Below are 20,130 nucleotides of genomic sequence, written 5' to 3'. Positions count from 1 at the left end.
GTCTACGCCATGCCGACTATTCCACCCTCAAGCACTGCGGACCTCCGTCGAACTTGTCCAAGTGACCGCGCCATCGCCTTCGCCATCTCCGTCGTGCTATCCAAACCGGACGGTCTTGGCATCAAAGGTCACATGCCAAGGATATGCATCGCTTTCTGTCTTCTAATACTGACCAGAATACATCGCCCTCCTCCGTCAACACATCGCCAAAGGCCGTCGGCGCGACGCTCTCACCTCCACTCACCGCCACCTCGACCGCTCTTCGTATTGGCGAGCGGAGTATGAGCGGTCGCAAGGTGCGTTAAGAAAGGCAGAAGGGGATGCGATTGACTCGCGGAAGGAAGTTGAGGCGCTGAAGGCGAGGTTGGCGGAGGCGGAGAAGGAGAAGGAGAAGGGGGGTAGGCCACTGAAGAAGAGGAAGAAGGTTGATGAGGATGTCATTCTGGTGCCGCGTAGTCCGAAGAGGGTGAGGGTGCAGGTGCCTAGTGATGCGGTTGAAGCGGGTGTTGATGCTGTTGAGTTGCCGGAGTTGGGCGAGAATGGTAGGCTGCGGGATGTCGCTGACAGGTCGTATGCCTTTACTGACGAGGTTCGAAGGCGACAATCTCCTGCGCAGCATCTATCTCATTCATACGCTTCTGAAGAGCCGGCAGCGCGTTGAGGCAACCCCACTGACTTGCCATCTCAGCCGCGCTGCATCATCGTTGCAGCTTACGATTAAGGAAGCCGTGAGAATTAGCTTCATACTTACGTCAACTGACGCCACCGTCCTCAAGAGAACCTTGACGGGCGGAGCCAGAGCCTTTGCGATGCTCATCGTCGGTTTCAACCGCGTCAACGATGCCACGGACGGTGCCGACATGCAGGGACAGCTCGTCTACGCCTACGTTAAGATGTTCGCGGACTTACTGGATACGTTCAGCGCCGCCCCTGAGGCCGAGCTAAACCGCGTCGGTTCGGAGGACGGTTCGTCCGGCACTGGGAAGCGACCCACGAGCAGCAAAGGCAAGAGCTCGAGAGCTCAGAAACCGAAGCAGCTCGGTGCCAGAGACATGCCGTCTTTGAACGCCATGACGAGCTTTCTCTGCGGTATGCTCGCTCTTTTGGACGCCACGTCCGAAGGTCATGGTCAGATGTTCGAAGGCTTCGCCTATTGCGTGTTGACGAAGCTGGGTGCATGCCTGTATACCTGCGTCTTTGGACAGTCCCGAGGGGACGGTATCGAAGCGGAGATCATGGCGAACAACCAAACCAGTGGTGAGACTACTCATGACGAGCCTCATCTCGCAGCGAAGCAAGACAGCCCTGAGCTTCAACAAGCGAGAATGCAAGCACCCTACCTCCTCCACCTCCTCACCCGCCTCATGACCCTCGCCCCCACCCACCTCGGCAGCAGCATGCTCACCAAAACCGGCAAACCGCGACACATCGCCGCGAAGAACGTGTCGAAAGCTTCTCTCGCCGTTCACGCGCGGGAGAAGCTGCAGAGGACTCTCCTCAAGTGTACCTTCGGCGACAGGCAGGACGATGCGCTAATGGATTGCTTGAAGATGCCCGGCATGCCCGAGAAGGCACTGCCGATGCCTAAGGTGGGTGAGGTCGATGTTCGCGAGTGGTTTACGGAGGAGGTTTGGAGGTTGGTTGGGTGGGATGTTCTCAGTAGCAGTAATGAGAAGGTATCTTGAGTCACTGTCTGATGTGTGGAGGTGTCTGCTGGCTGAGGGTGACATCTGAGTTGGGCTTTTTTACTTTCTCTCCTCGAGCTATACGTGACTGTACCTGGTCGTAATTCTTACCTCGCACGATAGGGCGAAGTGCATCATACCCTGCGCCTTTTTGATCCGCGTGAACGGTATCGCAACTCGCACTTCACCATGCAACACGCTTCCATCGTCAATGAAGTAATCAACTAAACACACCAAAGTAGCATTGATATCAAATTCAACTCCCTTCCCCAGCCAAGATTACGACACAAACGGCTGCTCATTCAGATGCATTATATTGCTTTCAATCAAACTGAAGCGGTTTCACAGAAGATGGAAGAAGATTCGTAGATCGCGCCCCCATCGTCCGAGCGAGCGGCTTGACACACCACGCGCGGCCGAAGGCGGCTATGCTGGGCCGATGCTGCCGACCGCCGACGGATGCGCCACTGATGGGGATGGGATGGCTGCAGCGAGCTGGAGTGGTGGATAGAGTAAGCAGATTGAAAGCGCCGGCAGTTCCCTTCCACTTCCCTTGCCTTTCCTGTCAAAGCTACATGTATCGCTTGATGTTGAGGCGTGATAGGGTAAGCAAGCAAGCAAGCAAACAGTGTGGTCGAATGTGAATCGGGGTGAGACAGTTGTTGCGAATGTGGATTAGTAGTGTGTGTGTGTGTGTGGCAAGAGAAGGCTGGACTGGAACCCTTGATGCATGCATGTGCCTTTGCGTAGGTACCTGAGGTCGTGCGCTGTTTTTAGTTCGCCTGAGATTGCCGGAAGGGCTTTGTCTTGGCGGGTTTGAGAAGTTGAAGGGAACGGGGGACGGGGCACGAGTGCTGCTTCTGGCTTCTGTGCCTTTGCCGCGTCTTTACAGCCCCAACCCAACCCAACCTCCACCAAGCTCCACTCCTGCCAAATTCACCAACACCAACACCATCACCACACCACACCACACTCTCCATATATACACTGTGTGGAGGTCTTACGTATTCTGAGTGAAGCAACGCTGGCGACGACTGTGTATTGTGTGGGAGGAGAGAGAGAGAGAGAGAGATAGTGTAGTGGCAGGAGAAGGGGGCAAGGCTGTGTGGTGTGTCGCTTCCCCGACCGGCGAGATCTCGACTCCTGCATCTGAGCAAACACCGCCAACATCCCCACCCGCGACCTCGACGCACCGCACTGCACTGCGATACTCCACTCCCCGAGTCGCTGTGCTACTCGAAGTGGTGGTCGTCGGTGACTCTTGGCTGAGTCAGAGGCGCCGGGTGCAAACTGCGAGTCCTTTGTCTGGATTACGAGGGAGCAGCTCCGACACCCGCCTTTGATCTTTGCTCAGCCTGCTGAGCTAATCACGACGGCGCGAACGAGGGTGGCGAACGAGACAGTGCAGTTTGACACGTCAAGGAGGTGTGTTTGGCGTGCAGAGGGCGAGTCTGGCAAACACTCGACCACGGCAAGCGAGGAGTGGCGCCAAGCGAAGTCTGTCCGTCAAAGTTTGCACCTTCGCCTCCATCGAGCAAGCAGCGACCTCGCGACCAGGCGGGCGTTGAGGTGAGTGACGCGCAAAGATGAGAGAGGTCAACTTCAGCATCCCGAATGCGAACAAAGCCTCGGTGGGCATCACCACCGCCCTCTACGACCGGCGCGCGCTCGACTGCACCTCCACCCTACCCCTGATCAACTCCCTCAACAACCTCACCTACCTCACCACCTCTTCCGGCCGCATCCGCGATATCCTGACCGTAGATGGCGGGATCGAGCGGCTGGTATGCATCCTCAAGGAGGGGAGGAGTAAGGACATGATGGAGATGTGGAAGTGGAATCTCGCTTTCCAGTGCATAGTCAACATCGGCGTGCGAGGCTCGGAAGCCGTACGGACGCGGGTCGTCGAGGCGGACATGGTGCCCATCATCGCCACCATACTCGACAACTACTTCCAGGTCGTGGAGAAGTGCAGGGAGAGGCAGGAGGTGGAGAACAGGCGCAAATGTCCCTTCGGCTCCGCCGCGAAGGGCTTCTCGAGGTCTTCAAGCCGCGTGTCTTCGGCAGGGCAGGAGCATGGCACGTCTCGATCACGGCGCCACGCTCCACCTCCCATTGCGATTCCAGACCCCGACAACAACCCCGAGCAGGACGACCCGACGAGCGAAGTCACGCCCACCGGACCCGTCCCCATCATGTCGCTGAGCTCACCACCCGAGCGCACCACCTTCCCACGCCAACACCACCACCACCACCATCACCGCTCGCACGCCGGCCGCTCGCAGTTCTCCTCGCCCAGCCTTGGCAGTAGCCGACAAGCCAGCGACACGCCACTATCAGCACTTCCTTCACACGGCGATATGGGTTCAGCATTTGGCTTTCGACCCGTCCGCGACATCGACCGATTGCCGTCCATGATGCCGACCATGCACGGCGACCTTAGCTCTCAGCCACAGAGCCCCACTACACCCGTCGCGCGGCCGAGTAGTCCTCAAGCGGGTGCCAGTGTACTGCGGCCTCGACGGCGACCATCCATCCGCCACCAGCTATCCGTGTCGGGCTCCGACGACGATGGCCAACCCGATGAGAGTCCCTCGGATGAGTCCGCCGACCCCGACGGGCAGCAAGAACCCGTCGTCGAGATCCAAACCGACATCGTCATGGAAGACATCGTGGACGAAGAAAGCCTCCTCGAACCGCCCCAAGACGCCATCACCGTCGCCGTCCCGGACTTATCCAGCGCGGACGACGAAACCTTCAACATCACCCACCGCTCCGCCACGGACGGTAGCATCGTCAATATCGTCAACCCCGCCGCAACCCCGACCCAAGCCGGCAGAGTCGGCGGCCAGCTCCCCTTCCCACCCACCCAACTCCCCGCCGCAGCTCTGAACCCCGTCAACGCAACCCCACCCAACATGCATCTCCCACCCGCCTGGTACCCCTCCCGCCTCACCAGCAACTTCGACCGTTCCGCCGCCCCCGCCAGCATCCTCGCCGCCATGCCGCGGGACGAAGACGTCCTCATGTCCCTGCAACTCCTCGCCTACGTCTCCAAATACTGCAACCTCCGCGCCTACTTCCAGAAATCGCACCTCGTGCCGCGCCTCAAGATCGGCGAGAACGAGCTCCGCCTGCTAGACCCGGAGTACGATCCCTCCACCCACGTCGCGGCGACGCAGGAAGAGTTGGACGAAGACTGGGACAACGAATTCGTGAAACGCAGCCCGGACGAAAAAGCCTTCAACATCTTCCCGCTGATCGAGAAATTCACCGCCAAACCCTCCTCCTCCTCCTCCTCCTCGTCGCACTCATCTTCCCGCCACTCCACCGGCAGCCCCGCCAGTCCGCAACAAGGCGACATGCAATACTGGGCCGGCGTGGTGATGCGCAACCTCTGCCGCAAGGACGACACGCGCGGCGGCATCCGGCAGTGCGCGTACTGGCAGTGCGGGAAGTGGGAGGAGTACACGCGGCAGTTTGCCAAGTGTCGACGCTGTCGCCGCACGAAGTATTGCAGCAAGGAGTGTCAGAAGGGGGCGTGGGGGAGCCATCGGTTTTGGTGTGTGGCGGCTGAGTCGCAGCAGGGGCAGGGCGGGCAGGAGGGGGAGGGAGCAGTGGGGGAGGGGGGAAGTGGGAGCGGAAGGCATGGGAGGAGGCATGGTGGGCATCATCATGGTGGACATCATCATCATGCGCATGCGCATCATTAGTCGCGTGACCCGGCATCGATGCGGGCGTGCGAGCGAGCGAGCGAGCTGTGCGTTTGATGTGTGTGGAGTATTGCTAGCGAGCATAGCGTGGGACCGGGCATTGCTCTATGCCGAGGCGTTTTTGACTTGGCTATGCCGACTTACTTTGTGGTTGGCTCGTCTATGATGCGCGAACTGGATTATGGATGAAGGGAATTGGGAATCCGGGGGTTTATCGGTACGAGGTGATCTGCTGGGGGTTGATGAGGCATGGTTAGCTCTGATAATGTTAGCGAAGCATGGCATATCCCCTTTTCTCCACACGAACTTGCTCGCCGGCTGCCGAGCAGTTTTCTAAAACAAAGGATTGAGATGTGTACCGATTCGTGTTCACGTCAAGGTATCGTCCCACACACTCATCGATCACGCACTCCCCGCAACGCCCACGCTATGCTCAAACAACCCCTCCCCCACCCTCACCCCACACCCAGAACACCCTGCTCACTGCTGCGCACACTGCGCCCCCTGCCCACCCGCCTCCCCATCCTCATCCTCCCACTCCGCCCCGGCCCGCGGATCATCCGACCCGGCGCCAAACCCCTCCAGATTCTCCACCGCCTCAAACTCAACCTCATCCACCATCTCCGGCGTCTCGCCCACTCCAAACCGCGCCCCCTCCGCCTTCGGCAGCACATCCCTCACCCGCTCCACCGCGGCCGGATCCCTCAACCATCCGTCCTCGGGGAACGTCACGCGGACGGTCAGGTACAGATCCCCGCGGGAATCCGATCGTTTCACCGGCATGCCCTCGCCTCGAATCCGTAGGATTTCGTCAGGACGCAACACTTTGCCCGCCGGTTGCTCGACGTGCAGTTGGATCCCCCTCCCGTCCAGATGGCGCAGCACGACGCGGTTGAACCCCGTCAACGCCTCCACCAGCCCAATCTCCAAATCCGCCTGCAGATCCGCGCCCGCGCGATGGAACACTTTGTGCGGCTCCTCCACCACCTCGAACACGATATCCCCCGGCTCACTATCATCGGGATCCTGATCCGCCTCCCCCGCCAACACGATCCGATCCCCCTGTTTGCTCCCGGGCGGGATGTAAAGCTCGAGGATCTTCTTCTGGCTCACCGTCCGCGCGCCCTTGCATTTCTTGCATTTATCCTTGTCCGCGTAGAAACTCCCTTTACCGGAGCACGTGGCGCAGGGGACGGTTTCTTGCGTGACGAGGCCGGGGCCGACGGGACGGATGCGGGTGGTTTGGCCGCGGCCTTTGCAGCTGTCGCAGGGCTTGGACTTGGCCTTTTCTTTGCCCCCCGTGCCGCGACAGGTGGCGCAGACGACCTTTTTCGTCGAGGCGAAGCGCGTCGTTTTGCCCTTGTACAACTCTTCCAGCGTGACTTCGTACGGCTGCACTTCGTTCCGGCCTTTGCCTCCTTTCCTCCTCGCGCCCCCACCTCCCATCCCATCCCCTCCGCCCATCCCGCCGCCCATCCCGGGCATCCCGCCCATGCCCCCGAACATCTGCGCGAGTATATCGTCCAGATCCGGGCCCCCGGGACCCCCGCCGCCATTCATCCCCCCTCCCTTCTCAAACGCCGCCATACCATGCTCGTCGTACAGATGCCGGGTATCGTCGTCGCTGAGGATTTCGTAGGCGCGCGAGATGGCTTTGAATTTCAGGTCGGCTTCTTCGCGTTGCTCGGAGGGGACTTTGTCCGGGTGGGAGGTTAGGGCGGCGCGGTGGTAGGCTTTTTTGATTTCGGCTTTGGTGGCTGTGCGGGGGATGGAGAGGAGCTCTGGTGGTGTTAGCAGAGAGTGGTCGTGAAGGGTATTTGGGGGTTTTGTTACCGTAGAGGTCCTGTTCGTCTGGTGTGCTCATGTTGGCGGTCGAATGGTTGGAATTGTGGTGAAGTGTAGGGTTTGGTAGCTGACTCGCGATTATGACATGCTTGGATGCGGGAGGCGTGAGTGGGTGGTGAGGAATTTACTCGATAGCGGTTGTATTGACTCGCAGGGAAATGTTTGATGATGATGACTTTCGAACCGCATCGGCGTTTGAGATCGCATAACTCCGCCTCGTGTCAGTCGTGGCGCGTGTCGAGGCGGATATGACTCGAGCAATATCGCGTCTTCCCAAGCACGTCTCCGAAACTTGCCCTCCAGCATCGTCCCTTGCTTTGGCTATGACAAGGTATGAAAAGAACAACATCCGCTCCGACGTGGTTTGGCATCTTGCGCAGTACAGATTGGATCTGCTCGACATGCCAGCAGCAAGCCCGTCAGGCGTATCGGCGACAACTTCATAATGTGTCTCGGGCAACAACCTTCAGCAGAGGGCAAACAACAGCGAGACTGGACATACGACAACACAATGCCAAGCGCAACGTTACAAGCGCATCGTCTCCCATTGCTGGTCTCACGCGTAAACCTATCCTGCCAGATGGACCGGCCAGAACCCGCTTCGCTCCATCACCTACAGGCGACCTTCACATTGGAGGTTTACGAACAGCTCTATTCAGTTACTTGCTGGCTAAACGAACAGGTGGACAGTTTCTGGTTCGTATAGAGGACACTGATCAAGTAAGATCTCTCTCTATCCTTACATACACTCGTGCACTGACTTACGAAGAAAAGGCTCGTTGCAGGGGCCGAAGAGCGCCTGCTTGAAAACTTAGAATGGGTTGGTCTACAGTGGGACGAAGGTCCCAAAGCAGGTGGACCGTACGGTCCATACAAGCAGTCTGAACGCAATGACATCTACCAGCAACATGCCAACGAGCTGCTAAATGCTGGCTCGGCTTATCGATGTTTCTGCACTCCGCAAGCGCGAACTCAAGGTAGTGCCAAGTTCGTACTGTCTGGCTGCTCCCAGAATTGCTCGTCTTTGTCAAGCGAGGAATCACAAGACCGCGCTTTCGACAACAAGCAGCCCTTCACAGTGAAGATTCAGCGAGCGAAGCCGGATCCGAAACGTGTATACCCCGATCTCATATACGGCAAGATCCAACCTCTGAAACAGAACGTCGCTGCTAACCTATCCGATGGCGACGATGAAGTGAGCGTCAGCGTAGCAGACGTCATCCTGATGAAGTCCGACGGCACGCCAACCTACCACTTCGCCAACGTGGTAGACGACCACCTGATGAAGATCACCCACGTCATCCGCGGCTCGGAATGGATGGCCAGCACACCCCTGCACTACGATCTCTACTCAGCCTTCGGCTGGCAGCCACCCTTATTCGCGCACGTCGGCCTGCTGGTTGACGAGAACAAGGCGAAGCTCTCCAAACGCAGCGCACACCTGGCGTTGGATGTGCGAAATATGCGCGCAGAGCATGACGTCTTGCCCGAAACCCTTGTCAATTTCCTTGCGTTGCTTGGGTGGAGCAACCCTACACGGAACGATGTCTTTGATATGCAGGGATTGATTGAGCATTTTGACTTGAAGCTGACGAAGGGGAACACGATGGTGAAGTTCGATAAGTTGTGGTTTCTGCAGAAGCAGCATGTGGCACGGCGGTGTGAGAAGGTTAGGTCGACGGGCGATCGGAGCTCGTTAGCTTCCCTCGTCGATCGGATCGTGGAGGAGGTCGTGCTGCGGTTCCCGCAGGTGAAGGAACGCTTCCCGGAGGACGAGAAGTTGAGGGACTACTGTGAGGACATCCTGCTCGCCGACGGCAAGATGTTTCAGACGGTGAAGCAGTTTGTGGAACGGAATCGTTATTTCTTCTCTTCCGAACGACGTACTGATCCTGAGTACCTCGACGGGACGAGGCTTACCAGAAACGTTGACATCGTCCTCTCGGTATTAGTGCATGCCGCGGAACGTGAAGGCTTGTTCGGACGCGGTGGCCCAATGGACAGCAATAGTCCAATATTCAGCGCGGATGCGGCTACCGACGGACGAATGTGGTTCGATCATATGTCCGATCGGATTCATGCGAAGATCCAGTACCAGGTAATGGACAGCATAGCGGGCGATATCTCTAACGCAAAGTGCATCGAGGCGGGCCGGAACTGTCCGAGGTGCGATACAGAGACCGGTCGTCCTTTCACTGACGAAGAGTATGGCAAATGCTATGCCCACCTTGCCACCATTGCTGCGGAAGGAGGGGTTGTTCAAGGACGCCTCTCGCCGCTGGAATTGGAGAAGGAAGGCATTGAGAAGAAACACCGGCTTCATGCCGAGGTGATGCGGTACCTGAGGCAGGGACTTTGTAATGGCCTGCCTGGGCCGAGTATTGGAATCGTGATGGCTATACTCGGTCATCGTGAAGTCCTTCGCCGCCTGCAAATCGAACCCAAAGTCGGCGAGGGGAGATATCTGGAGCCGCCGTGCGATGCTGAAGGCAGCATGCAGGCGGCTTGAGTCTGTCGATGGTGCCAGCACACCCATATTATCGTAGCCAGCGTAAGAAGGAATACAGTTTTGAGCTCCATCGCAGTAGAGCTGGCACTGCAGGCTCTAGAAATATCGCCGTACATCCTCATACGCAAAGAAGTACATATAACCTCCCATCTACCCCTCCCCACCACTCTCCTGCCCACTAGCAGTCTTCCCCTGCAACACCAACGTCGCAAACCCCCCCATCTTCCCCTCCAACCCCTTCAACTCCCTCGCGCCCCTAACCCCCTCCACAACCTCCCCAATCCTCCTCAACAACCCCTCACACTCCGCCCTCGTAGCCTTGCGCCCCTGCTTCTTCGCCGCAAGCACAATCTCCACCCTCCTCCCCTCCGCCAGAAACTCCCCCATCCGCTCCAACCTATGCTTCAGATCCCCCACCTCAATCGCCCAATTCAGCTCCAGCGTCTTCACGCTGGCGACCTTCTTGCTATCCGCCTTCCGTTCCTTTTCATTGATTCGGCGTCGGCGTTCGGAGTCGAAGAGGTCTTTTTTACTCACGATTTTGCAGACGGGGATGAAGTTGTAGGCTTCGGGTGAGTCGGGTTTGGGGTCGGGGGTGACTTGGATGAGACGGTGGGTTTTGCGGTCGAGGGTGTTGAGGATGTCGTAGCGCGTGCTGGGTTGGGGAGCCAGTTTGTTCGTTGCAGGGTCGACGAGGTGGATGATGCGGGATGTGATCTCGTCGTCCCACTTTTGCGTGCGTTCTTCGGCCTTGAAGGTTTTGCCGGCGGAGCCACGGTAGACTAGGCGGCTTGGTGTGGTTGAGAAGGTACGTCGCTTTGGCAGTGTGGCATGCGAGGGCTTCTGATGCGATATGCGCCTCGACTGAAGCGCAGGTAGGATGAATGTTCGATAGAGAGCCTGTACCGTAGATGTGCCATGGTGACTGGACATTGTCTTGCTGGAAAGTGGACACGGAAGTAGAATATCGCAGCGAAGTAGGTTCACGAACATTGTGAAGCTTGGAGATTCCCGATGCGGAGTAGCACGTGACTATCGCTTGATATAACGTGAAGGCGCTAAATGTACACGCAAACGTAGCGAAACCGACCATGTTCATGCTCACATGGGTCACAAACGCCCTGCAGATGCTGCCACGCACTGTCCGTCCGATAGCACGGGGTATCGTTTGAAGCCAAAGCCACGCTCCCACCACCAGTAAACCAATATCAGGCGCCAACTATGCATTACTGGTCCCGGAAAGTCCTTAAAAGCTTTTGTCCACCCAACAGAAGTTTGCTCTTCCGCTTCTCCTGCTCTGTTTCCTCACCAGACAGCGCTTCTGCCTGCTGCTGTTGCATGCTTCGATACCGTAGCCGCTCGCCAAAGCCGGAAAGGTGACGTCCAATCGAAGACGCACGCGAGCGTTGAGCAGATAGAATATCGGACGTCTCTGCTGTCGCGTTCTGAGTCAATGGACCAGCGTGTGACTGTGGTCGCGCTGGCGTTGAGCGATGACCGTTCACTTGCTGCGAGACAGGCCTTGGCTTCGCGTCGTCAAGACCGGATGCGGTAGTTGCGCGCGAGGAAGTTGCAGGCGACGATCCCATTGACATGGTGCGACTGAGCGTGCTAGGCCTCGCTGAAGCAGTCGATGGCCTCCCATTCGCCTCCGCCGGATTGAAATCGAATGTGCTGCTCGTCTCCGAAGATGCGGGTGAAGGGGTCTGGCCGCTAGCAGCTGCCACGAACGTGCTCATGTTGGCGAGTTCGCGAAGTCGACTTTGCTGCATGCGGTTTGGCTTGTGATGGCTTAGCTTGTTACTGACAATGGCGCCTGCATGTGATATTAAGGCTCGAATGACATCCTTCTTCAGCTGCAGAGCAAGGTCCAGGTTGGACCACGTCTTGTTACGGTACTCCAACGTAGGCATGCGAAAGACGAGATCATGCACGTCCTCGAGATTACGTTTGCCTTGTCCTTTGTAGCTGAGACAGAGAACCATACTTGGCATCTTCACGAAAGCCAGCGTCATGTAGTTGGACGCACGGTTCATCATCTGTGTCAGATCATCTGAAGGCTCGTCTCTCTTTTTCTTCTTCTCGTCGCTGTGCGACCGATGAAGTAGCGACCGCTTGCTTGGCTTCTCGATTTCGCTCGCAGTAGTACTCGCGATGGTCACGATTGAGCCTGCGCTCGGTGACCTTGACATATTGGGCGTATTGAGTGCGGCCATGGCTTGACGAGAGGCTGCTGATCGCTTCGAAGCAGTTGCTTGCAAAGACTTTTCAGAATGCTGGAAAATTGCGAAGCCGGGTCGACTGTGTCCGCTGCTGATACCGAGCCCTTTACCATCGGCCTTCGACTTGCGTTGCTTGGGCAGGTGGAGCGTGGGATGTAGCCTCTGCTGCAGTGCACCTGGTCCTTGCTCGTGCGTCGACGTCCGCTGGAGTTTAGGCGAATTCGGTGGTAGTTTGGGAGTATCCGCTGATGCAGTCTCTGTCTTCGTACCATCTTCATCCGCTTCATCCTGCTTGGCAAGCTTGTTCTTGATGCTCGACGGCGAGAAGCCACCTCCCTCGAAAGCCTTGCCACCCGCACCCGGGAACACGTATTCGAAGATCTTCTTCGCAACCTCGCGTTCGACCTGCATTTTCAACGGAGCAAGGTCGATCTCGAAGTAGTCAACCACCGGTATACCGGCGATGGCTTCCAACATCAGCCAATGGATTCGTAGCATCTTCTCGTTGCCGAGCTTCTTCCCGCCCTTTGCTTCGTCTGTGAACGGCGCTATTATCTCCGGGTACAGTGCGTTAGGCAGCAAATTGAAGCCATTGATACGTCCAATCTCCATCTGATTGAAGTTCGAGCCGTCATTGTGGTCTGTTCGATCAAAGGAAGCGTTCTTCAACTGGAATTCAACCAGTGACTCGCCCTTTTCGCGCACCAAGTGCCATGCAATCTCCTTCGCACGCATGCTCAGATGCACGACCCCGTTAGCGTTCTCTTGCTCTCGTCGGTCTTCAGCCCGCTGCTGCGACGTCGTGATGGCCTTCATCATGAAGAACAGTTCGTCTTCGCAAGCTGCAAGATCTTGGTCCATGATGATGCGGTCTTTCCAGCCTTGCCGGTCGAGGTACTTTTCGTTGATCTGGAAATGCATCTTGATTTCTTCGAGCTGCCGTATGCGCTCTTGCAGCATCTGAACCATCTCCGGAGCACCCGTAAGGTCGCTGAAATCGGATGCTAGCATAATCTTTTCAAGCCGCTCACTGCGTGTCTTCTCCAACGGTTCGTTGTAGAGTAGGAGGTCCATGACAATAACATACATCCCGTAGTACTGTGCCGAGTCGCAGATCGCTCGAAAGTGCGGGAACTCCAGCCAAACATGGTCCATCCGCTCCACGGTCTGTTCGTCGCTCTTAATGTCTTTATCCTCACCACCCGAGACATCATCATTGTACTTCAAGCGGAGATTATTGTACTTGTCATAGCGTAAGCTGGCAGACGTGCGGTGTACGACCCTGTTGAAGCCGTAAGGGTTTGTCTGATATTCGAACATGATCTCCATCGGCACCCATGGCGGCCACTGAGTGCCAGCTTTCGCACCATACAGGTTGGCAGAATACATATGGAAGAACTCCATGGAGAACGTCTTCGTACTGGTGACGAACATTTGGAGGCTGTCGGCCGCAGCGGTGAAGCGACGCTGCACCAGACCGCTAACGTCGTCGTTGACGTTCGCCTTGTCCATGATCTCCACAATCTTTAGCTGCATGCCCTTCGCTGTGACCAATACTGCAGACTTCGGGTTCTTCTCGCTCTGAAGCTGGATTTGAGGTGCAATGAGGCGGAAGTGGTAGATGTTGAGCGGCGTAAACTCCTGTGCGATCTCTTCCGTCGGACCTTTGTCAGCGGTACCAATCTCTTCCTTTTCCGCAACTGGCTCATCCGCATTCACAAAATTGCGACCGTCATGCAGTAGCTGCTCGATGCGGTCTTGTACAGTCTGCTCGTCATCTGCGTCAGGTGACAAGACACTGATCTGTGTTGCGTGCGATCTTTGTCGCTGAGGGACCGTCGTCTCGTCCCTCTTTCTTCGCTCTTCCACCACATCCAGTATGAACTTGACAGCCCGCCGTGACATGTAGTATACGAACCCACGTCGCTGGCTGACTTGGTGCGCATAACGGAGTATGATGTTGCGCAACGAGTTATTCCACTTGATCTGCGCGTTGTGAACGATGAACCGGTTATTGAAGTCACTCGTGTAGTCCGCCAAGGGTGCGGTATCCAGGCGAGAGAAGTCAGACTCTTGCTTGCTGGCGTTGTTGTGGGCGTCGAAGAACTCTTCGCTTGTCTCCAGTTCCGGAACTGCTGCTGGATCCTGTTTGTCCAATCGTTGATATAGCGCATCAAGCATTGACTGCAAAAAGTCGTGCTTTTGGTGCAAGTGCTCGCTATGGCTCTTTAGTGCGTTGAGCTTGTCTTCTTCTTTCTGGTGGCCAGCAGCATCACCCGAGGACGTCCGGACGAGTTCGAGTTCCTGCTCGCTTATCTCGCGCTCGTTCCGTTCGCTCTGCTGCCGGAGTGTAGCTAATCTGTCCTCGATGAGCTCGGCTTGCACGCGGCGTGGGTCATTCATCGCGGACATAACGCAATAATGTGTTGGCTCGTCACCGAAACGACTCGTCCTAGATGGATCGCCGGCTATTATGCCTCCATGATCTGTCTGTCGGAAGTACGTAAAGCGAGGTGCGTAGCCTATTGGCAATATCCTTGTCACCGGATCCGCTTCTGCGGGCAAGATCCAGTCAAGCTCGACAAAATCATCCATGTCGATCCAATCGAAGTCATTGTCGGGTATCTCGAACTTAGACATGTCGACTTTTGGCGCCTGCCCGTGCAGAGAAGCCAGTACTTCATCACTGGCCTTGTCCAGATCCTCAACGCTCGTGCCACCTATGCTCGCAGAGAGCGCTCGAAGATCTGCATGTATAAAGTCGAGTTGTGCTTGGTTGATACGCATGGCACTTGTCTTCTTCGTCATGACTCCTTCCGTATCGTTAATGTCGAAATGCTCTCTTCGCTGATGCAGGTCCAGCATGAAACTGTCTAGCTTCATCTTCAGACCAGTCACCGACACTGTTTTGCCTTGGTACTCTTCTGCATCTTTATGCTTGTATACGTGACTGATGTAGAGTGGAGATAGGAGCAGATTGTACTTCACGGTGGCTATGTGTCGGCCGAACTTCTTACTCTTCTTCTGCGTGACTCCCCACAAGGGGCCCTGCCTAACCGGAAGAGACATGGTACCAGAGAACATACTCCACCAGTTGAAGAAGTGGGAGAAGAATCGAGGGGTCAGATGGACTGTGTTATAGTTGTTCGAAGCCTTGAGGTTCGACACCGTCCAGTCTCTGTCCTGTGGTGCAATGACCGCGATGGACATGTGTATGTATTGACTGCGGAAGTTGCGGTAGGCATCGTACTCCTCGCCCTCTGGCGCCCTGGCGAAATCTGGATGTTTTAAGACAACATCATAGTGAGGCTTGAACTCGAACAAGCGTTTCTGGTTAGGTCCGTCGCGCTCAAAGACCAGACCAGCAAGCCACCGTACGTTGCCTGATAGCTTCATGACTACCTTTCTAAACACGGCATCCTTCTTATTGCTCGAGATGGAAGAAGCAGCATCAGTATGCTCGCTCTCTTCGTCTTGGGCACGTCTCGCGTAGCCGTTGAAGTCGGGCACGGCCAAAACATAGTCGCTCGAGTCGACAGTCATGAACTGGCGCGGGTCTTTGCTCTGGCCGATGTTCCAGCGCACGTCGTTGCGCCATACCATAACCAGGCCGGCTCCGTTGCCGGTCACGGCGTATGGGTCTCTGGTGCCTTTCATGATGAGATGAACGTCGCCGTCGCCCTTCCACGCTACGTTCACCCGTGAATGGAAGCTCAATCGAATCTTGTCCCAGAAGCCGACGCGGTCGGATGGATCAAATGGTGGCTTTGTAAAGCCCTCAATGACCTGCATCGTGTCCTGTATTGCCGGTTGGTATGATGTACCCCATGTGATCTTGGTCGGGTTGCTTGTGTTGATCTCGAACTTCATGTCGGAGTAGGTCTTGATGGGTGAGATGGTACGTCGAACGTCGATGGTAAAGGGACCCTTAGCGCCATCACCCATTTTCGCCAATGGTACGACCTCTACATTAGCATGTCGCTGTGACTCGACATCTCTGAACTCCTCCGCAATAACGAAGTCCGTCCGCATAGACAGAGCTGGCAACCTCATTGACTGTCCATTTGCAAGCATTGGAACATGCATCAGCGGCAACGGGTAATCGCGAAGCTGAAAGCGTAGCTCACCCATCGTGACATGTAGATTGAGGGGCACAACGAGGCCGTACTTCATGTCGAATGGCATTCCTTTGCCGACATCGTGCAGAAACCTCGGAAACTCGTCGACCGGAAACGAAGGCTTGTCTATAGTCAGACTAAGCTCGCTGATAGTGAGGAGCATGAGCCCAGGCCGTTGGCTTATTTGCAGTATGGGTTCCTGATTCTCGATATCTTCAGGTGCATCGTCCGCACCCCAAAGCATGGATCGAACCTCTTTGACCGCGTGGCTTTGAAAGCTCAGGACACGATCAATCCTGTTCTTCCATGATTGTGCGTTGAGGTAGTGCAACCGCTCACGTGCTTGATCAATCGTAAGCTCAGAAGTGTCGCTTATGCCACACCTGCCGTCCGCTTCGTAACGGATCTTGCGGTCCACATGTCGACGGGGTTTCGGCTGCTGGGCGAAGCGTGCGGTAGGCTGAGTACTCCGACTTCTACGCTTGCCAATGTTTCCAAGGCGATTGTGAGATCGTGACCTTTCGCCCATGTGTTGCGCAGAGTGAGCTCGCAGCCTCGATGAGCCAGGCGCGGCTCTACGAGCGAGCCGCTTCTCCTTGAGCTTGAATGCCTCTTCACGTACTAATCTCTGCTTCTGCTCAACCAAACCGGCTCGGTAAATAGCACCCAGTTTCCACTCGAAGCTGCTGTCTTCGATATCGAACAAGAAGAGCTGGGCTCGGATGTTGATTTTAGGTACGTGTTTTGGTCCCTCTGGCTCTTTCGTCAAGATATACTCGTCCGTGCCCGTAACGAAGTGGTGTCGCAACTGCTTCGAAACCTTCACCACGTTTGTGATGTTGTCAAAGATATTGTGCACAATGAGCGAGTGAGGTACAGCGAGTCGAACAGTCTCCGCGGCAACATCGATAGACTTCTCCGTGATGACTTGCTTGCCAACCTTGCGTTTGTGATCTCGTAGATCGAGCCGAAAGACTTTGATGCTGATTATTCGACTCCAGACCGACTTCGTTCGCGGTGCACGCACATACATACGTGCTAGATGGGCGCGCAAGAACGGACTCGTCCAGCGATGGCGGCCTGCGTCGAAGCGGTAGATCTGTATCATCATCGGCGGGTCTGCCGGCAGGCGCGCCTTCAACTGTAGCAGGTCTGCCTTGCAGTCGATGGTGGTTATTTCATGACGAGCTACGTCATCAATCTCCTCCATGGGCGAGAGCGGCGTGCTAGGCACTTGTAGATTGGCCTGCTTTGAAGGCGCTGGCGGCCGGCCGGTGTCGCTCAAGTCATGGTCCAGGAATGTTCTTCGAATCACCAAGACAGCTACACCAAGCGCAAAATGGTTGTATAGTGAGTACTGAAGCAGCAGACTCTTAGCAAAGGAATTGATGTGAAAAAGAGGACCGTGGGCATCGGTAGATGTAGAGAAGGCTACCTCGTAGCGTGGCAACGTTATGAAGGCCTCAGACTCGGAGTCAACCACTGAGTCCACAATTAGGCCCTCCAGATTTGTCAGATGCAGGGTCAATCTACGCCCATCGGCAAAGCTTTGATACTTCCTGCGCGGCGATGAATGTCGCGCTGCAGGCCTGGACTTCGTTGAAGAGCTTCTCGTAATTGAGTTGCGGCGTGCCATCTGCGTGGTTCGCTCCTCCCGATAAGCACTGTATTCGGTGGTCCACGACTCGAGATGGAGAGCGAAGCCACGCGAATCTTTCGAAACTTGTTCGTCCACACCAGCAAGCTCCAGGCTGAAATCTGTACCTTCAATGTGACAAGCTTGCAACCACGACGGCACATTGCGCAGGAAACTTGCCTTCGGTCTCGGCTGATCATCGTGCTGCCTTGCCAGTACATTCTTGCGCAGCTGCTTGACAATTTGTCGTACACCGTCGCAGATGTCCGGCCGGACGAGGTAGAGGCTGTAGGTTCTAAATTGCGCGTTGACGGTGACGGATGGCTCCGGTATCGCTGTAATGTCAATTTGGATCTCGACGGTGTCGCTTTGTAAGAGGTCATGCTGTTCGCCGGTTGCGGTTTGGTAGTAGAGGTGATGCCGCGTATGTCGATAGTGAGAGCTTAGACTGTAGTTGATCCCAGCCTCGGCGGCATGTGATGACTCCAGCTCGAAGTTGATTGAAGATACAGAGCAGATCAAGAGGTCAATGTCATCCTCACGCGCATTTGCTTTGGCCATAGGCGGTAAAGAGACCCTAATCACCGGCTCCTGTACTGCAAGCTTGACGTGAGCCTTCGGCAAGAGCTGCGAAAGGAGGTGATGTCTGTCTGAGCGTGCGGCCGGGACTTGTTTATCGTGACTTGATCGCTGCTTCAAGATCTCTCGCACCAAGGGTAGGTGCTTTGGATCCAGGTCGATTGAAGGTGACGTACAGACAAAGTTCGCATAGAGCATATTCGTATTCCGTTCTTTGACATTGATGTCGCTTTGGAAGTTCACGGTCCGAGAAGGGAGCGTCGTCTTCACCGTCGCCGTAACCATCGGTACGTAGACAAGACGCTCTGGGTGCTTGTGGCCATCATCTATGCCGGCAGAGATGGCGATCGCTGTCAGCAGACCTTGATGTGCCACGTCGCTCGTGGCAAAGTACATGCGATGTGCAGGACTTTTCTGGTCTAGGCGCAGAATGTCCAGACCAATCTCCTTCATCGCAACATTGAAATACACATCTCTCCCGTCCTGGCCCGTGACGTCGAGCTTCCTTGACATTCCAAGGAAGCTGACAGCGAATTGCACTTCTTGAATGCCGCGCAAGATGGATGCAATGAAGGCTCGCGAGTCGGATACCGTCCGTACAATACGAGCTTCGTGACTTCCAGGCTTCTCGAACTCGTCAAGAGCATCAGAAAGCGAGAATTCGCCATTATCATGTTCTACATGCGGCTGTGCGTACTGACCTCTGAGCATCTGCGCGCAGTCGATGGCATGTTTGATGTCATCATACGGGAGATTGAGCCGACCGAGCTTCAGCGCAATCGATGCGTCTCGCAGGCCTTCAAGTCGGTTGTGGAGCATGCCATGTATGTTGAGCGTGCAGTAATCCAGAACCTCGGACGACTCCTTGCCTTCAGGAGTGAACAGTATGCTACGGATCACGCACTTCCACTCTGCAGGTGATTGCGTCTCGGGCTTCGACTTGTGGTGCTGGAACAACCGGCTGCGGTCGACAGTCCTCGCTCTGGTGTCTACAGCCAGCGTGACACGCTCAAGCTGCAAGCTGCCGACTCCGACTATGTTCACCGTGGCTTCCGATGCAATCAAGTCTACCATCTTGATCCACTTGATGTTGCTGTGCATTCGCTTGATGCGCTCCTTGATGTCCGTGAGCTGTCGCCAAAGTTTGCCATGTCCCTCTTCATCTTCGAACTCGCTTGTGGCCCTCTGTAGAGGCCTCGTGGGAGCCTCGGGTGAGCCATTGGCGTGTGCTGGCCCTGGACCAGCCTTGCTCTTGCTCTTGGTATCTCCAAGCGCATTCAGATCTACCGTGACAACCAGCTCCTCAACGACTAAGCTGCACCACGTTGGCAGCACAAAGGTCGGCCTATGGATCGCCAGGCCAAACCCTCGAACTGCGATCCTGACGCCATGGCGTGGATTGAACGATATGCGCCTAAAACCAGAAAATCCGATCCGCTGGACAGATACCCCAGTGGTAATCCGCACGATGGCAAAGACCACAAAAGTGAGCAGGTAGCCCAGCACTACCAGTCCTACCAGGAACGACAGCGTCGGGAAAGGCATGACCGCGCGGGCGGCACCGCCATCGACCCCTTGCGCAATGCTTGCGCGACCCTAGTCAATGTTGGCGACTGGCATAGTGGTGCGGTTAGAGGTCATCTATAGCCATGCAGCGATATGTCCAGATCAGCTTCAGCCGTCTGCAGACGCGGAATACGCAGGCTATCGCTTATGGGAGTCCCCGTAGACCTGAACAAATCGGTGATTAGGGCAGTTGACGGTCGCTAGCAAAGGAGTGAAGCAGCGAGCACGCCTAGGGGATGTGTAATGTCAAGGTATTC

At 56.0% G+C, this 20,130-nt stretch overlaps 7 protein-coding genes across 7 annotated transcripts; 3 read left to right on the top strand and 4 right to left on the bottom strand.

Annotated features, from left to right (window-relative positions):
• Positions 1–458: 458 nt before the first annotated feature.
• BAUCODRAFT_32491 (uncharacterized protein) lies at positions 459–2,174 on the top strand. The gene is made up of 2 exons (XM_007676306.1): positions 459–1,730; positions 1,797–2,174. Exon 1 carries the CDS (start codon positions 810–812, stop codon positions 1,683–1,685), a length of 876 nt encoding a protein of 291 aa, XP_007674496.1. The 5' UTR covers positions 459–809; the 3' UTR covers positions 1,686–1,730; positions 1,797–2,174.
• A 110-nt stretch (positions 2,175–2,284) lies between these two features.
• Positions 2,285–2,815, bottom strand: BAUCODRAFT_32489 (uncharacterized protein). Its single transcript, XM_007676305.1, has one exon. The coding sequence runs from the start codon at positions 2,663–2,665 to the stop codon at positions 2,459–2,461; it is 207 nt and encodes a 68-aa protein (XP_007674495.1). The 5' UTR covers positions 2,666–2,815; the 3' UTR covers positions 2,285–2,458.
• Positions 2,816–3,063: 248 nt separating this feature from the next.
• Positions 3,064–5,662, top strand: BAUCODRAFT_426388 (uncharacterized protein). The gene has a single exon (XM_007676871.1). It carries the CDS (start codon positions 3,272–3,274, stop codon positions 5,396–5,398), a length of 2,127 nt encoding a protein of 708 aa, XP_007675061.1. The 5' UTR covers positions 3,064–3,271; the 3' UTR covers positions 5,399–5,662.
• Positions 5,663–5,878: 216 nt separating this feature from the next.
• On the bottom strand, positions 5,879–7,262 carry BAUCODRAFT_146972 (uncharacterized protein; the record flags this gene model as incomplete). The annotated part of the gene is made up of 2 exons (XM_007676870.1): positions 5,879–7,179; positions 7,232–7,262. The coding sequence occupies 2 exons, from the start codon at positions 7,260–7,262 to the stop codon at positions 5,879–5,881; spliced, it is 1,332 nt and encodes a 443-aa protein (XP_007675060.1).
• A 171-nt stretch (positions 7,263–7,433) lies between these two features.
• On the top strand, positions 7,434–9,752 carry BAUCODRAFT_105756 (uncharacterized protein; the record flags this gene model as incomplete). The annotated part of the gene is made up of 3 exons (XM_007676869.1): positions 7,434–7,963; positions 8,013–9,252; positions 9,541–9,752. The coding sequence occupies exons 1-3, from the start codon at positions 7,577–7,579 to the stop codon at positions 9,750–9,752; spliced, it is 1,839 nt and encodes a 612-aa protein (XP_007675059.1). The 5' UTR covers positions 7,434–7,576.
• Positions 9,753–9,902: 150 nt separating this feature from the next.
• On the bottom strand, positions 9,903–10,685 carry BAUCODRAFT_67597 (uncharacterized protein; the record flags this gene model as incomplete). The annotated part of the gene is made up of 1 exon (XM_007676499.1): positions 9,903–10,685. The coding sequence occupies one exon, from the start codon at positions 10,683–10,685 to the stop codon at positions 9,903–9,905; it is 783 nt and encodes a 260-aa protein (XP_007674689.1).
• A 568-nt stretch (positions 10,686–11,253) lies between these two features.
• Positions 11,254–19,852, bottom strand: BAUCODRAFT_121314 (uncharacterized protein; the record flags this gene model as incomplete). Its single annotated transcript, XM_007676868.1, has 3 exons — positions 11,254–11,278; positions 11,346–12,156; positions 12,307–19,852. 3 exons carry the CDS (start codon positions 19,850–19,852, stop codon positions 11,254–11,256), a joined length of 8,382 nt encoding a protein of 2,793 aa, XP_007675058.1.
• Between the last annotated feature and the right edge of the window lie 278 nt (positions 19,853–20,130).

This window comes from Baudoinia panamericana (genome assembly GCF_000338955.1).
Source record: "Baudoinia panamericana UAMH 10762 unplaced genomic scaffold BAUCOscaffold_4, whole genome shotgun sequence".
Lineage (NCBI taxonomy): Eukaryota > Fungi > Ascomycota > Dothideomycetes > Mycosphaerellales > Teratosphaeriaceae > Baudoinia > Baudoinia panamericana.
Note: the sequence above shows the minus strand (reverse complement) of the source record. Positions and strands in the feature narration are given on the sequence as shown.

What these genes read in the sequence shown, in the direction of transcription:
- BAUCODRAFT_32489 (XM_007676305.1), bottom strand. Translation starts at nt 2,665, where the DNA reads ATGGAGAGTGTGGTGTGGTGTGGTGATGGTGTTGGTGTTGGTGAATTT.
- BAUCODRAFT_32491 (XM_007676306.1), top strand. Translation starts at nt 810, where the DNA reads ATGCTCATCGTCGGTTTCAACCGCGTCAACGATGCCACGGACGGTGCC.
- BAUCODRAFT_426388 (XM_007676871.1), top strand. Translation starts at nt 3,272, where the DNA reads ATGAGAGAGGTCAACTTCAGCATCCCGAATGCGAACAAAGCCTCGGTG.